This window comes from Panthera pardus, unplaced genomic scaffold (assembly GCF_024362965.1).
Source record: "Panthera pardus isolate Hobbes unplaced genomic scaffold, ASM2436296v1 HiC_scaffold_21, whole genome shotgun sequence".
NCBI lineage: Eukaryota > Metazoa > Chordata > Mammalia > Carnivora > Felidae > Panthera > Panthera pardus.
In genome coordinates this window covers 33,067,489-33,081,966 of record NW_026526777.1, presented here as the reverse complement: position 1 = coordinate 33,081,966, position 14,478 = coordinate 33,067,489, and the positions used below count along the sequence as shown (strand labels likewise).

General features: G+C 39.9%; 1 protein-coding gene across 1 annotated transcript in view; it reads left to right on the top strand.

Moving 5' to 3' along the window:
* Positions 1-4,537: 4,537 nt before the first annotated feature.
* Positions 4,538-14,478, top strand: part of CFHR5 (complement factor H related 5) — a 31,473-nt gene continuing 21,532 nt past the window's right edge. Inside the window, exons 1-3 of the mRNA XM_019430467.2 lie at positions 4,538-4,703; positions 8,185-8,379; positions 9,543-9,719. Of these exons, the coding sequence (XP_019286012.1) occupies positions 4,646-4,703; positions 8,185-8,379; positions 9,543-9,719 (430 nt within the window). The 5' untranslated portion in view covers positions 4,538-4,645. The remainder of the gene's footprint in view (positions 4,704-8,184; positions 8,380-9,542; positions 9,720-14,478) is intronic.

The window sequence follows — 14,478 nt, the reverse complement described above, 5'->3', positions numbered from 1 at the left end:
AACACCTTCTAGCTTGTAGGGTGGAGAGAGCCTGAAGCCTCCTTCTGAGGCTTCAGCTTAAACTACTGTCAGCCCCCATTTGGAGTGGCTACCCAATGGGATTTCAGGCTTCTCCAGCAATCAAGGATCCCAGGTGTTGCTTATTACAGGGTTTCTCAGCCATCTCTTTTTGCCTCACTGAGGCAAGGCAGTCCAGATTCTTCTAGCTCTGCCTTTAGCAGGAATGTGTGTCTTTTTGTATGCTAAACCTTGGAATTAGGCAGATGGCAGGTATCCCAAATGCCCCCTTTTGTGACCCAACCTTAGCCAACATTGTCCAGTTCCAGGTCCCTGGTTACTGTAGCTACTTTGACTAATAGGGCCTATGCTTGACTTGTCCATACTCTGTCAACTGGTTCCTGGCTGTTGGACACTCTATGCCTGTGAAGGTCAAGCTGGTCCCCAAATACCTGCTGACCTGTAGGGTGGAGAGAGCCCACCCCCACTAAAATCATCCTGAGGCTCCAGCTTAAACTAGAGGCATTCCCCATTTGGACTGTTACCTGATAGGGTTATTGGTTTCTCCAGCAATCAGGGATTCCATGAATCTGTTACTGGAGGAAGCATGGCATCTATATGATCCATTCAGGGCAAGGCAATCCAGATTACTTTAGCTATGATCTCCGAGGGAATGTTTACATTTATGTAGGTTAGAGGCTTAGAATTAGGCAGATTCCTTATACCCCAAGAGCATGCTTCTGGGACCTGATATCTCTGGATGTTTGACCTCTTTTCTAGGTCGCTGGCTACCCCTTACCTGGGAGACCTGCATATGGGCAGCATGTACCCCAAAGTCTGGCTTTGGGCAGACCCTGCTCTCCAGCCCTGTGAAATTCAGACCAGGCCTCAACCATCAGCATAGCGTCTGGTGTGGAAGGAGCCCACCTTTTGAAAATTGCTCTGAGCCAATGGGTGCAAAAGGGTGACAGTCAGTTACCAGGTAGATTTGCCACCTGCTGGGCTCCAGGGCTTCTCTAGGAATCAGGACTCCCTGTGCCTCCATATGGCAGATACCCTGTCCTGCCAGGCAGGTCACTTCCTAGTAAGGCAGTCAATAAACCTCCAGTTCTGTTTTTGGGGGGAGGGGGAGGAATATTCCATAATGTGCAGGTAGGCTTTGCTCATTAGGCTGATACATTGTACACCTAATAGCCCTCTCCTGTGATGAGCCTCCCCCAACATCGCCCTGTTTCAGGTTTCTGGCTAGCCTGAACTGCCACGCCTGCTCATGTGTTCTCTGTATCCTGTCACCTGGCCTTGGGCTGCAGGGGCACTCCAGGCCTGTGGAGCTCTGGGTGACCCCAGCTACCTGAATGTCCCCTGAGTAGAAGGAGCCCACTCCTAGAAAGTCTTTCTGAGGCAACAGCTTTAATCTGGCAACAGTGTCCTCATTTGGACTGGCTGCCCGATGGAGCCCTGATGTTTGTCAGTAATCAGGGGGCCCCCAGGTGTCTCTTATTGGAGGTACCATGGTCAGCACTCCTAGTCCCGCTCTGCCAATGCAACCCAGATTCCTCCGGTTCTGCCCCTAATGGGAATATGCATATTTATGTAGATTAAGCCTTGGAATTAGGCAGATGCTTCGTAACCCCAGTAGCTTCATCTATAGACGGCTTATGCTGTCACTGCCTGTCCCAGGTCCCTGGCTTCCCTGGACTATATAGCTCCTACAGGTGTAATACATACCCTGAATTCTGCCCTTGGGTGACTGAGGCTCTCCAGGCCTGTGGAGCTAGGGTTTATCCCCAACAACCTCAAAAGAGGAGGTTTCTAGCCCTGTGAAATTCCCTCTGAGGCAGCCACTGATATGGGTGACAGGCCCCATGAGGACTGGCTGCCTTAAGGGGTCCCAAGCTTCTTTTGTTTCAGCTACACCCCAACCACCTGGTTAGGCTTTGACATGGAGAAACCTACCTTTGGAAAATTGCTTCAAGCAGACACTGACAAATGGACAACAGTCAGTCCCCACGCAGACTTACTGCCTGATGAGATACCAGGAGATTCTCCAGCAACCAAGTTTCCCTAATGTCTCTTATTAGTGGAGACCCTGGCAAGCCCTCCCAGTCCCTCCTGATTATCTTCTGAGGCAGCAGCTTTAAACTGGCGACTGTCAATCCCCATTTGGACTGGTTGCCTAGTGGGGTTCTGGACTTTTCCAGCAATCAAGGCTCTCAGTTATCTCTTATTGGAGGACACCCTGGCCATCCCACCAGGACTTGTCCTGGCAAGGCAGTCCAGATTCTTCCAGTTCTGTCTTCTGGAGGAGTATGTGCATTTGTATAGGTTAAATCTTTGGAAGTATGCAGATGCCAGGTTCCCCCCATAGGCTGTTCTGTGACCCAGACTCTCCCAATATTTGGCTTATTCCAGGTCCTGGCTACATTGACCTGCAAGGCTTAAGTATGGGCAGTATGTACTTCAAAACCCACCCTTGGGCAGCTGTCCTTGGTCCCCCCAGGCCCAAGCCTGTGTGGCTAAGGTCCATCCCTGACCACCTGCATAACCTCAAGGGTGGAGAAACCCCACCCCTTGAAAATTGTCCTTAAGGGTCCGTTAAAATGGATGATAGTCCCCACGTATATTTATTATCTGCTGTTGTCCCTGGCTTTAGCAGCTATCACACTTCCTAGATGTCTCTTATTAGAAGATAACCCAGCCAGCCCGCCAGACCCATCCCTGGAAAGGCGGTCCAGATTCCTCCAGCTCTGCCTTCAGTGAAAATATAGTACATTTGTGTAGGTTAGGGCATGGAATTGGGCAATGCCTTGTAACCCCAAGAGTTTCTGTGACCTGACCTCTCCTGATGTTTCCAGGTCCCTGGCTACCTTGACCTAAGAGGCCTGCATATTTTTCACTCAGTAAGTCATTGTCATAATACTTGTATTTAATTTCTTAGAAATGGTTCCTTTAGTTCTTTGAATATATTGATAATGGCTGTTTGACATCTCCATCTGCTTATTCCAAAATCTAGACCCACTCAAAGAAAGTTTCTATTGCCCTTTTCCCTCTTGTGTTCAGGATACACTTCCCTATCTCCTTCCATGTCTCTTCATATTGTTGTTGTTAAAAACTGGATATTTTAGATAACATATTGTAGAATTCTGAATCCTCTCCAACCAAGGACTGTTGCTATTGCTAACTTGTTTATTTGTTAAGTAGCCCAGACTAATTCTGTGGAGCTTGATCGTTGCAGCGTGCAGATTTTGATGTCATTGCTCAGGTTTTATTTCTTCTTATTTTTTAGTCTGACTTCCTAGGAGTCATTTCTGAGTCAGCATAACTTAATTAAATCAACCTATCATTGGTGGGAAGTTATGCTTAAACACACTGGCCCACTACACGTCCTACCTTTTGTCTCTGAAACTGTGTGTGGTTTGGGAAATGTTTTCAAAGTTCAGGGAGTATAAAAGTCGGCTCCACATTTAACCAGTGACTAGTAGCTCGTAGGGCTCTCTCTGGTTTGTCTGACTGGGCACAGTCGTTATATGTCCAGTGATTTCTGGACCACCAGCAATAAGTGTCATCTTAGTGTAGCCCTTTTTGGCTGTCTTTTGCTTCCAAAGCAAAATTTCTGTTAAATTTCTGGCTGGCCTGCCATTTTGTTTCTTGCCCCAACAGTATCTGTTACTGTTGTAACAGACACAATAGTATCATGGGGAGATATCAGCCTTCCTAGATTGTTTCCCACTGTAATCTCTATTGTATTCAACAGTGTCATTGCATGTGGATTTTTTCCCAAGATCTGCCATAAAGTCATTCTGCCCTAACAGGGCAGCATAGCAGCCAGTTCACAATGCCTGCCTTGCCCATCCCAGGTCATACTTCTGAGCCACAGAATTGGGCAGGAATCAGAGAAGGATGGGAGCAGCCACTCTATTTTAGTGAGATTTACAGAGATTTTCTTTAATCAGTATTTCTCAACAGTATGCTCTTTAGCCAGTTTATAGAAACTCTGCATGGTTATTTTTTGTACATAATTTTGCCCATTTTTATTTCTGCCTTTTGGAGACGGAGTCTACCACACCTGTGTCATAGCCATTCTTGAAGTCCCACCTAAATGAGTTTGAAATACACTTTGTCCAAAAATTTCAGGAAGCATTATTTGGCAAAATTATTCTTGACTACACTGAAAAAATACTAAGAGGGAACCTAATTCTTAATGCCAGTGTGAAGAAGAATTCATAATAACTGAAGGTTGACATGGTATTAAAATGAGGACAGATGACCTACACTTGGTCGCTTTCTGAAACAGGTGACCTCCTGGCCAGAAAGAAGATAAGAAAGGGCTTTATTTTTCCTGCTCAGTGGTCCATGTCTGAATGCTTCAAACTTAGAAAATTAGGAACCGCAAGAAGGAAGTTGCACAGCTATTATTTTGCTCAGATAAATATCAAGTGTTGACTTTAAAGTATTAATGTGAAAACATTAGTTATCTCACACCACCCTCTGTGAACTTTGATATTTACTGAAAGTATTTCACTGCACTGGCTTCCCGGCAGTGCACTGAAATTCGAAGTTTGCATATAACCACAAATGAAAGCGGGATTTGGAGTTATACCACCATTGCAGGACCATTTCTAAATATATGTGATTGGGCTAACCTAGCATGCTGCTTTTAATTAATGCCATTCTAATCTTATGGATTTCTACTGTTGAGGGGCAAGGTAAGTTGAAAACATGAAAACAGATCTAAATATTTTGTTCTTGTCTCAAATGTGTGTGTGTGTGTGTGTGTGCGTGCATGTGTGTGTGTGTGTGTGTGTGTGTGTGTGTGTGTATGTTTTAAAATGAATAATTATGTAAGAACATTTTGAATAAAGGATCATATTTGAATCTATTTCATCAATATTTTCTAATATGAAACTAAGAAAAAAAATCAAATGAAATGAATCTTCTCTGTTCTCGAAGCTCCAAAGTGTGAATAGCTACCAAAGACAACATTTGGGGAAGAATTCTATGATGAAAAAGCTGCATGTAATGAAGTTGAAAAGGTCACGTATCAGTGTAATTCTCCATAAACTCTGCAATGCCACTGACTAGAGAAAGCATCCCCAGAAAAATTGGACACCTTCAAAATGTTTGCATTTTCACAGATTTGTTAATTTAAGATTTAAATATCATTAAATCAGGAACTTCCTTTTTCGATCTAATTATCATCAATAAAGAAAAATCTTTTTTAGTAAAACAGTACAGTATATCCTAATTTTTGTGTGTAATAAACTGGTGAAATGTCCATGAGTTCTTTGCTTTTTCTGAGCTCTTTAGCAAATTTGAAAGTGAAAGGAAATTGTGCATCGTTTTTTATTAAAACTATAAGCCACATCTTAAAATATGTTGAAAGCTGTCTCATCTTATTTCACGCTGAAATAAAAACCATCATATCCGAATAACTGCAAACGAAACCTCTAACAATGCCCAGGACAGCTGATTAGACCATGTGTGGAAGTGGAGTTTCAATCCTGTGTCTTGTTTGATTTCCAGCAGGGCTTTCTTTTGCTATTTTGTTGCTTGCTAAATTTTGCATACAATGGAAGTTCTCCCTTCCAAGTACTAACCAGGCCCGACCCTGCTTAGCTTCCGAGATCAGACAAGATCGGGCGCGTTCAGGGTGGTATGGCCGTAGACTACAATGGAAGTTCTTTGGGGAAGTTTCTCTTTAGTCCTCACATAAGAGAAAAATAGGAACAGTAAAAATGCTTTACTTTGAAGATGCACCTTCATGGGGTGCCTGGGTGACTCAGTTGGGTAAGCGTCCATCTTTTGATCTTGGCTCAGGTCATGATCTCCCAGTTCATGGGATCAAGCCCTGAGTCCAGCTCTGCCCTGACAGCATGGCGTCTACTTGGGATTCTCTAGGTCCTGTCTCCCTGTCTCTCTGCTCTTCCCCCATGTGCGTGCTCTCTCTCTCTTTCAAAAATAAATAAACATAAAAAAGAGATCCACCTTCATAAAAGTTATAAAACCCTATTTCTATGGATTTGAAACTTTTATTTGTTACTACATTTAGCATTGAGATGTACTCACAGGAGAACAGTTAGCTGATGGGGGTAAAAGTACTTTTTCTCTAATAGCAGTCTTAGTCACTTAGTCTCAACTAAAAATACCAAATTCCCTGTGCACCTGGGTGGCTCGGTTGTCTGACTTAGGCTTAGGTCATGATCTCCCGGTTCATGGGTTCTAGGCCAACATCGGGCTTTCTGCTGTCAGCATGGAGTCCACTTGGGATCCTCTATCCCCCTTTTCTCTCCCCCCTCTCCTGCTTATGCTCTCTCAAAAATAAACATTACAAATAATAACAAAAAATTTTAAAAATACAAATTCTCTGTTTAGACTATGCAGCAGCCTCTGCATATATATATATATATATATATATACACATATGTACATATATATGTATATGTGTATACATGTATATGTGTATATGTGTATACATGTATATGTGTATATATGTATATGTACATATATATGTACATGAGTATATATATACATATATACATATGTATGTACGTGTGTATATATATATATATACAGTTTATATACATATAAAACTGTGTGTCTGGTATATATTGTTTTAAACATCTGTTAGATATGGCATTAAGAGGGGATTTCTAAATGGGGAAAAAGCAGAGGAAAATAAGTATAAAATGTGAGACTAACATGTAGAATTTTTACAACCCGTAACCCAGAAAAAGATCTTCATCTTCAGTCTAGTTTTCCAGAGAACCTTCAGGGAAGCTCTATCCCAAAGCTGTGTAGATGTTAAATGACCTGTCAGTTTGTATTGCATTTACATTTAGGTGCCTATTGAGAAACTGGCCCCAAAGCAAAGGCAGCATATCAAGGTAACACTTTTATAAAAACTCTGCATGCTTTCAATAGTGAAATATTTACCGAGCAATATATTATGCTGCAGGCTGCGGTAAAGCTCCAAAGAAAATGAACGCTCCGTGCCTGTCTACACCTTCCAGTGTGCTCAGAGGAAAGCAAAACATGCAAATAAGTAAACAGAGAGCAAAACTATGTGTGTGTGTGTGTATGTATGTATATATATATATATATATATATGCAATATATATATGTGATATATGTATGTATATATATATAAGGGAGTGTATTTCATAGGAAACATCATAAGCTTTTACCCGAAAGCTTAGACAAGAGATATTATCTCCTACTTTTGGCGACTGGATAAGGGAGGCCTGCCAGAAGAAGTTAACTTTCAGAGCTAGCACATCGCTGTGTGCACAAAGAGTATTTTCTTAATGTAGAATGAGCGTTGAAGGGTAGGTAGAATAGGGACAATTGGAAGATGAAAGTGAAGTCACTCTGGATGGCAAAGTATATGTAGGTAGAAATGCATGGAAATCAAATGCTGTAATTTGAGGGGAGGGCAAAGCAGATCTGAAAAAGAATTCTGGAAGGTACGGATGTCAGTGTTATGTGGCAGGGTGGGGGTGTCTCTTCCTCCATACCTTTTCCCAAACTACCAGAGAATGACAAATGTCAAATTGTAAACCGTCAGATAAGAAACTCCAGGTTTTGCAGGCTAAAGGCCACAAGCATCACCCGTGTGAAATATCGTGTGACAGGGAAAGTCACCCCTAGATAAATGCCAGAAGGGAATTTTCCCAATTAACTGGTTTGGGAGCAGAATTTCTGGAAGTTGTTTCCTTTTTTTGCATAAGGGGAAAACAAAACTGCTTCATCCTCAAGCACCAGGGAGAACCAGAGGACACAGAGGCTTCAGGCAGAGATTCCCCCGGGGTATCATCAGCGTAGAGAAAGGAATGGATGGATGAGCCCCCAGACCACTAGCACCTTGTGGGGACAGGTCACAACTGCTGCTGACCCCCCCCCTGCCGTGTTCCTAAACCGTGGGGGATTTGCTTCTAGAAGTTACTGCAAAAGAGATTTTATTCCCCCTGACTCCAAAACATAAACTGCATTGACAATGGCCTTTTCAAATACTCTTGTACTCTTAAGTAGGGATCATTTTTTGTTCTCAACTAATTAGTACACTGGAAGGCACATAAGGTAAAGGAATTTGAGCTAGAAGAAAGAAAAAAAATCAATGAGATGATTAAAATATGACTTAATGATTCACCGATGTAGGTTAATTCTTCAGTTTTGTTTTCTTTTTCCCAGTGGGACATTGTGATTTTCCAAGAATCAACCATGGAATTCTTTATGATGACAAGAAAGATGCGCCCTTTTCCTCAGTTCCTGTTGGGAAAACTTTTTATTATTCTTGTGAATATAGCTTTGCGTCTCCTTCAAAATCCTTTTGGAATCGCATAACATGCAGGGAGGAAGGATGGTCGCCAACACCCAGGTGCCTCAGTGAGTAAATGCCCTGATCAGTAGATGCGAATGTGTCATTCAGTCAATAGAGAAGATATTCCGGAAGGGATGTCGGGCTCTTGGGGCTCTTGGTGGACAATCACGGGCATCAGGACTAGAGAAGCCAGCGAAGATAAGAAATGTAGCCCTTTCTTGAAAAGCCTTTTATGAAAACCAAATGAAGAATAAATGTGTGAACTTCCTTGTATTACCTAGAAGTGCTTTACACATTTTAATCTTAAAAACTGATGATTTATATGTTGAACTACTAATATGCAGTTCCTAATATTTCGTATCAGCCTGGTCATACTTTTCCTTTAAAACAAGTCTTTCTAGGGGCGCCTGGGTGGCTCAGTTGTTTAAGTGTCCGACTTCAGCTTAGGTCATGATCCCACGGTTCATGGGTTCGAGCCCTGCATCGAGCTCTGTGCTGACAGCTCAGAGCCTGGAGCCTGCTTCAGATTCTGTGTCTCCCTCTCTCTCTGCCCCTCCCCCACCCACACTCTGTCTCTCTCTATCAAAAAAAATGAATAAACATTAAAAAAAATTTTAAAACAAGTCTTTCTACATACTCATTCTGTTTTGAAACTTACTATTTGCAACAATTTGAAACTTACTATTCCTGCAATGCAAAGATTGCATAAGTGTAAATATTTTCACTTTTATATTTTCCATAAATCCCTTCTTTTGTTCTTACAATGATATCTTTCAATGAACGTGAAGAGCAGACTCTGGAGAGAATAGATAATATTAAGCAAAGAACAATGGGAGGCAGAACATATGAACCAACAAAGGAGACAGTAATGGTCTTTCTCCTTCTATAAGAAACATTTAGGAAAATTGAGAGAGAAATGGGTATATTAAAATCTTGTTTTGTACCTGGAAAAGTGTATAAAAATAAAATATTTTTAAATAAAAACCACAGAACAAAATGAAATGTTAATTTACTTCCAAATATGGAATATATGACTATATTTCATATAGTAAACATCATATATATAGTAGTATGATCTAAATTCTTTTGAAATTTTGTTTTTATATGTGATTTCAGTTTTGAGAGTTTGACATTCTTTTTAAAACATTGCAAAACACAAATTTAGTTTGCTCTTTTTTTTTTTTTTTAACACTTCCACCTTGTACATTAAACAATTTTTGGTCCTTAGGACTGTGTTTCTTTCCTTTTGTGGAAAATGGTCATTCTGCATCTTCAGGACAAACACATTTGGAAGGGGACACTGTACAAATTGTCTGTGACATCGGCTACAGCCTTCCCGGTAATACTGACATCATTACATGTTTGGAAGATGGATGGTCTTCTCCCCCCAAATGCAGTTCCACCAGTAAGTAAAATACTGTCGTTTCACATCCTGACATGTGATGCGATTTTTTAAAAGAAATATATCCAAAGAATAAATAATAAATAAATAAAATAAATATATCTATTGTCAGAAGCTAAATGTAGGTTTCACCTTTTGCTTTTATCATTATGCATTTGTTTTTCAGTTCCAACTGTGTCTGATAGATGTACAGATAGCAAAGTTTGCCTGCCTACACAAATCTAATGTATGCAATAAGTAAAGTTATTAGACAACACAAACACTTTGAAGGCTGTAACTTTAGGTTAAAGTAACACCCTTTAATTGTTTCCATGAAAATTATCACATTAGTTGAAAATGAACTTAATTTAAAACTCGAGTATTAAGCTGAAGAGAGTATTTAAGTGAAAATATGTCCAATACTAGTTAAAAATGTCCTATGACTAAGATAGATTTTTATAGTTATTTTCTGTGTGTATACTAAACTCCTATGCTGAATTCAATAAACTGTCGGTTTTTATGTTTAAAATATTTTGTACCTGTAAGCGTTAGGTTTATTTACGAGTGGCTTGGAATTTGGGAAACAATTCCTTTGGAAACTATAATATGACGGGATCTCCCAGATTTGGGTGAACGCTTGTAATTCTTCATCTTTAAGAGTCCCTGGCAATCACTCTTAAGCCAGCTCATGGAATTCTATCCTGTTTGCACAGCTTAGTACACAACCAAAGACTCAAGAACACTCTTAAAACGTCTCTGGCTCTTTCTCATCATAATACGCTCTCTCTGTTACTCTGCCCTGTAAATTCTAGCCACCATGGTCTCCGAAACTGTGATCTTGCTCTTCCCGCTAGACTCTGTATAGCTTCTCCTTCCCTGCAACACAGTCTGGAAAGTGCTACCAGAAGCTGAAACAACCACGGATCAAACTTTGGTGTTTGGGTGGTTTTTTGTCCCCCTTTTCTTGATTATCACGGACTCGCACCAGCCAGTTTCCAGTTTTTTAGAGAGAGGTTTTATACAGTTTTCTAATGTTTTCCCAGTTGGAGGCTATGCTGACACCAGCTACTCCATCTTATCAGGAAATGAAATCTTCTGATTGGCTTTTTTTTTTTTAATGTGATTCTGCAACTTCAATATTTAAATTCTTCTAGAAAATAGAGTCTTTTTAAAGCGGCTTGAATTACAATACTCACTCGGTTACGTATTGTAAGCTAGGCCACGACCTCTTTCAATTATGAGGGGCTTGCACATGACTAATATTTGCAAAAAAATAACAAAAGAACACATTTATTGACTTCCTACCTGAAGTGTCCAGTGGTTGAACAGGGCTCATAATTTAGAAGGCTTCAGTTATGGTATAAATATTTCATTGTTATCTCATCTCGAGTACCAGCTCTCTTCCTTTTTGTGAGATGATGGCAATCATCAGCCCAGCAATTGTATTTTAGAAGCCTGACAACTCAATTTGACAACTCAACTCAGTAGTAACCCACTCAAGCTGGTTGCTGTGTACGTTTTGTGAGACTCCGTTAGCCTTTGAAAAATTCTGTGTATCCAAGGTGGGGTGTTGGATCAAGAACACCATGGAGAAAGTCAGGGGCAGCTGGGTGGCTCAGTTGGTTAAGCAACTGACTTTGGCTCAGGTCACGATACCACCATTTGTGCTGTCAGCACAGAGCCTGCTTCGGATCCTCTGTTCCCCTCTCCGTCTCCCTCAAAAAATAAATAAACATGAAAAAAAAAAAAGAGAGAGAGAGAACACCGTGGAGAGTCAACAATGTTTCAGAACAACTGGACTCCAGCATGGGTTCTGAGAAAAATTACCTCTGGGTCCATGAGTAAATGATTACCTATTTGAGCTGAGATTACTGATCTACAAAGTGAGTGTGCTGAACTATCTAGGTAACAATGATTAATGATTTTTCTTTAAATCCCTAAATTATTTCCACCATGGTGGAAGCTCTTATTTTCTACCAACTATGTTAATTTATTGACAAATATTTAGTGAGGAATGGCTTTTAAAAAGAATTAGACCCTGATTTTTTGTGGTCCTGTGAAGGATGATGAAGAATGTCTTTCAGCTTAGAAGATGGTTGTAATAAACCTAATAATCTGAAAAAATAAATAAATAAAAAGAATTAGAGTAGCAAGGGGAGAAATAAAGAATGGATAATGAAATGGTGGAAAGAAACACAAAAAGATGAAAAAATAGATAAGAGGAATGCAGGAAAAGAATAGAGAAAAATAAATATCTAGAACAAGAGTTCTAAACTTTTTCTGGAGCATGCACACTTTTTGTTTCCCCAAAGAAGCTGTGGAAATGCTGATAAAATCATTAATCGTTTCGTAAATCAATCATGAGATGCATGTGCATTTAAATTTGGTATCCAATGTTACTAACATTGTAAATCATATGCTTTAAAGATATATTGGCTTTACTCTTAATGCTACAGTCTTAAAAGGGTTTTGTTTTTGTTTTTGTTTTTTTGTTTGCTTTTGTTTTTTGTTTTTTTGAGAGAGAGAGAGAATGAAAGAAAGAGAGGGAGCATGTACGCACATGCGAAAGGGGTAGGGGCAGAGGGAGACAGAATCTTAAGCAGGCACCATGCCCAGCACAGAGCCAGATGAGGGGCTTAATCTCACAACTGAGAGATCATAACCTGGGCTGAAATCAAGAGTCGGTTGCTTAACTGTGCCACCCAGGCGCCCTCACTAATATTTTCTTAAATATAGCAAGTACATTTTCAGGGAAGTCTGTCTTATATCAAACTCCTTTCAAGTACCACCATGATTTTCTTACAGGAGCAAACTGTGATTTTATTTTCCTAGCATAGCAAGGTCTCCACCAGGACAGGTAGTCAACACAAAACAATATTAGCCTGTGTTCCAATATAGGTGTCTGCATACAGTTGCTTAAGTTGCATAAATGATATCCCCTAAAGTTGTATAGATCAAAATATGTACAAAACCTTATTGCAGTCCTGATACAATAAACCATCTATTTATATCTATCTATCTACCTACCTATCATCTATCATCAACATCTATCTACCTCTATTATCTATCTGCCTATTTACGTATGTTACCATATACATACATATCTACATATATATAATATATAGAGAGACATTGATTTCTCTCTTACAGTGACTTTTATAGGTTCAGGCAAACAAAAATTATTTTATGAATTGTTTCTAATATACATATCAATGTTACCAAGTAGTAAATTCACATTAACAGGATTACATTTAAGATTTTCTATACTTTGTTGCATCCTCTTTTTACTGTAGTTTATTATATTACTTGATAAAACAAATTGCTGATGCTTGTTTTTATCATCAGATCCCAATATTATGTTTGAACAGTTTTGTTTTGGCCGTTTTTGAATTTTAACTGTACATAAACGTCTCAGAAGTATGCTATAAGCTTTAAACATTATGCTTTAATTCTCAGTTATTAAAGATGGAGAGAGCACTGTATCTGCTCTACCAGCCACTCATATACTTCTTTTTTATTTTTTGATACACGACTATATATAATTAAAAAATGTATTTGGGAAAAAACCTTTCAAAAATGAATAAGGTCTAAAATTCTGAAGTTTCTGCTATTGTAGTGAAAGTCCTATAGGCTTCAGGGATCAAAATGATTTTTAGCATGGCTACCTCACTCTAGGTCAGAGGTCATTTGCAGACATATGTGATAATACACTTATAGGCTACAGTTCAGCTGATAGAGTAAAGGCAAACTTTAAAGCTAATTTATTTAACAGAACTCCCAGAAATTGGTGCTTCAGTGTGTCATTCTATAAGGTTCCTGTGGCTGCTGTAACAAATTGGCACACACATGATGGCTTAAACAACACAGGTCTGTTCTCTTTCAGTTCTGGAGGCTAGGACATCCAAAATCAGTTTCTCTAGGTTAAATCCAAAGTGTAGGCCGGGCTGATTCCTTCCGGTGCTCTAGCAAGGAAACTGTTTACATACTTTTTCCAGCTGCCAGAGGCCCCTTGGTTTGGGGCCCCTTCCTCCCCCATCAAAGCCAGCAGTTTGGCTCCTTTAAATAGTTTTCTCCCTGTTCCTCTCCTTTTGTGGTCACATCATTTTCTGCCTGACTTCGACTTTTCTTGCATGCCTTTTGTAAGGATCACTCTGATCAAATCAGTCACACCTGGATAATCCAGGATAATCTCCCCATCTCCAGAGCCTTAACTTGACCACATTGGCAAAAATTCTTTTGCCATGTGAGGTAACATTCACAGGTTCTGCGGATTAGAACGTGGACATCTTTGAGGGGGTATTATTTAGCCCACCACAGTCATTTACAGTAAAAACAAGGAGCATATCGATTCATGGAACACTACTACTGAACAACTAAAGGAATGAACAGTCTGCCTAAAAACCTCTGACCTCACGTGAGTTATACATGGACTCCTTTTTGTACTCTCATTGCACCGTTTCCATATCCCAATCCTCTAGAGCCAATTGTTTTACTATTATTTCCTATTTGGTTTTCCAGTTACGAATTCAGTGCCATTTTTGGTCTGATGCAGGACCTGGTCTGATACTCCCAAGTTAAATGAATTCTGCCTACTAGTAACCCCAAACCAGTGTGAAGCCTAATGCAGGGGTCTGATTTATTGGAAATCACCCATAACACTTTATAGGAAATTATTAGATTACTGAATTGGATTTCTCTTGGGCATGCCAAAACTCTACTGACAAGAATTCTTTGCTCTCGTTTTTTTTTAAAAACAATACATCTATTTATAATCTACCTTACT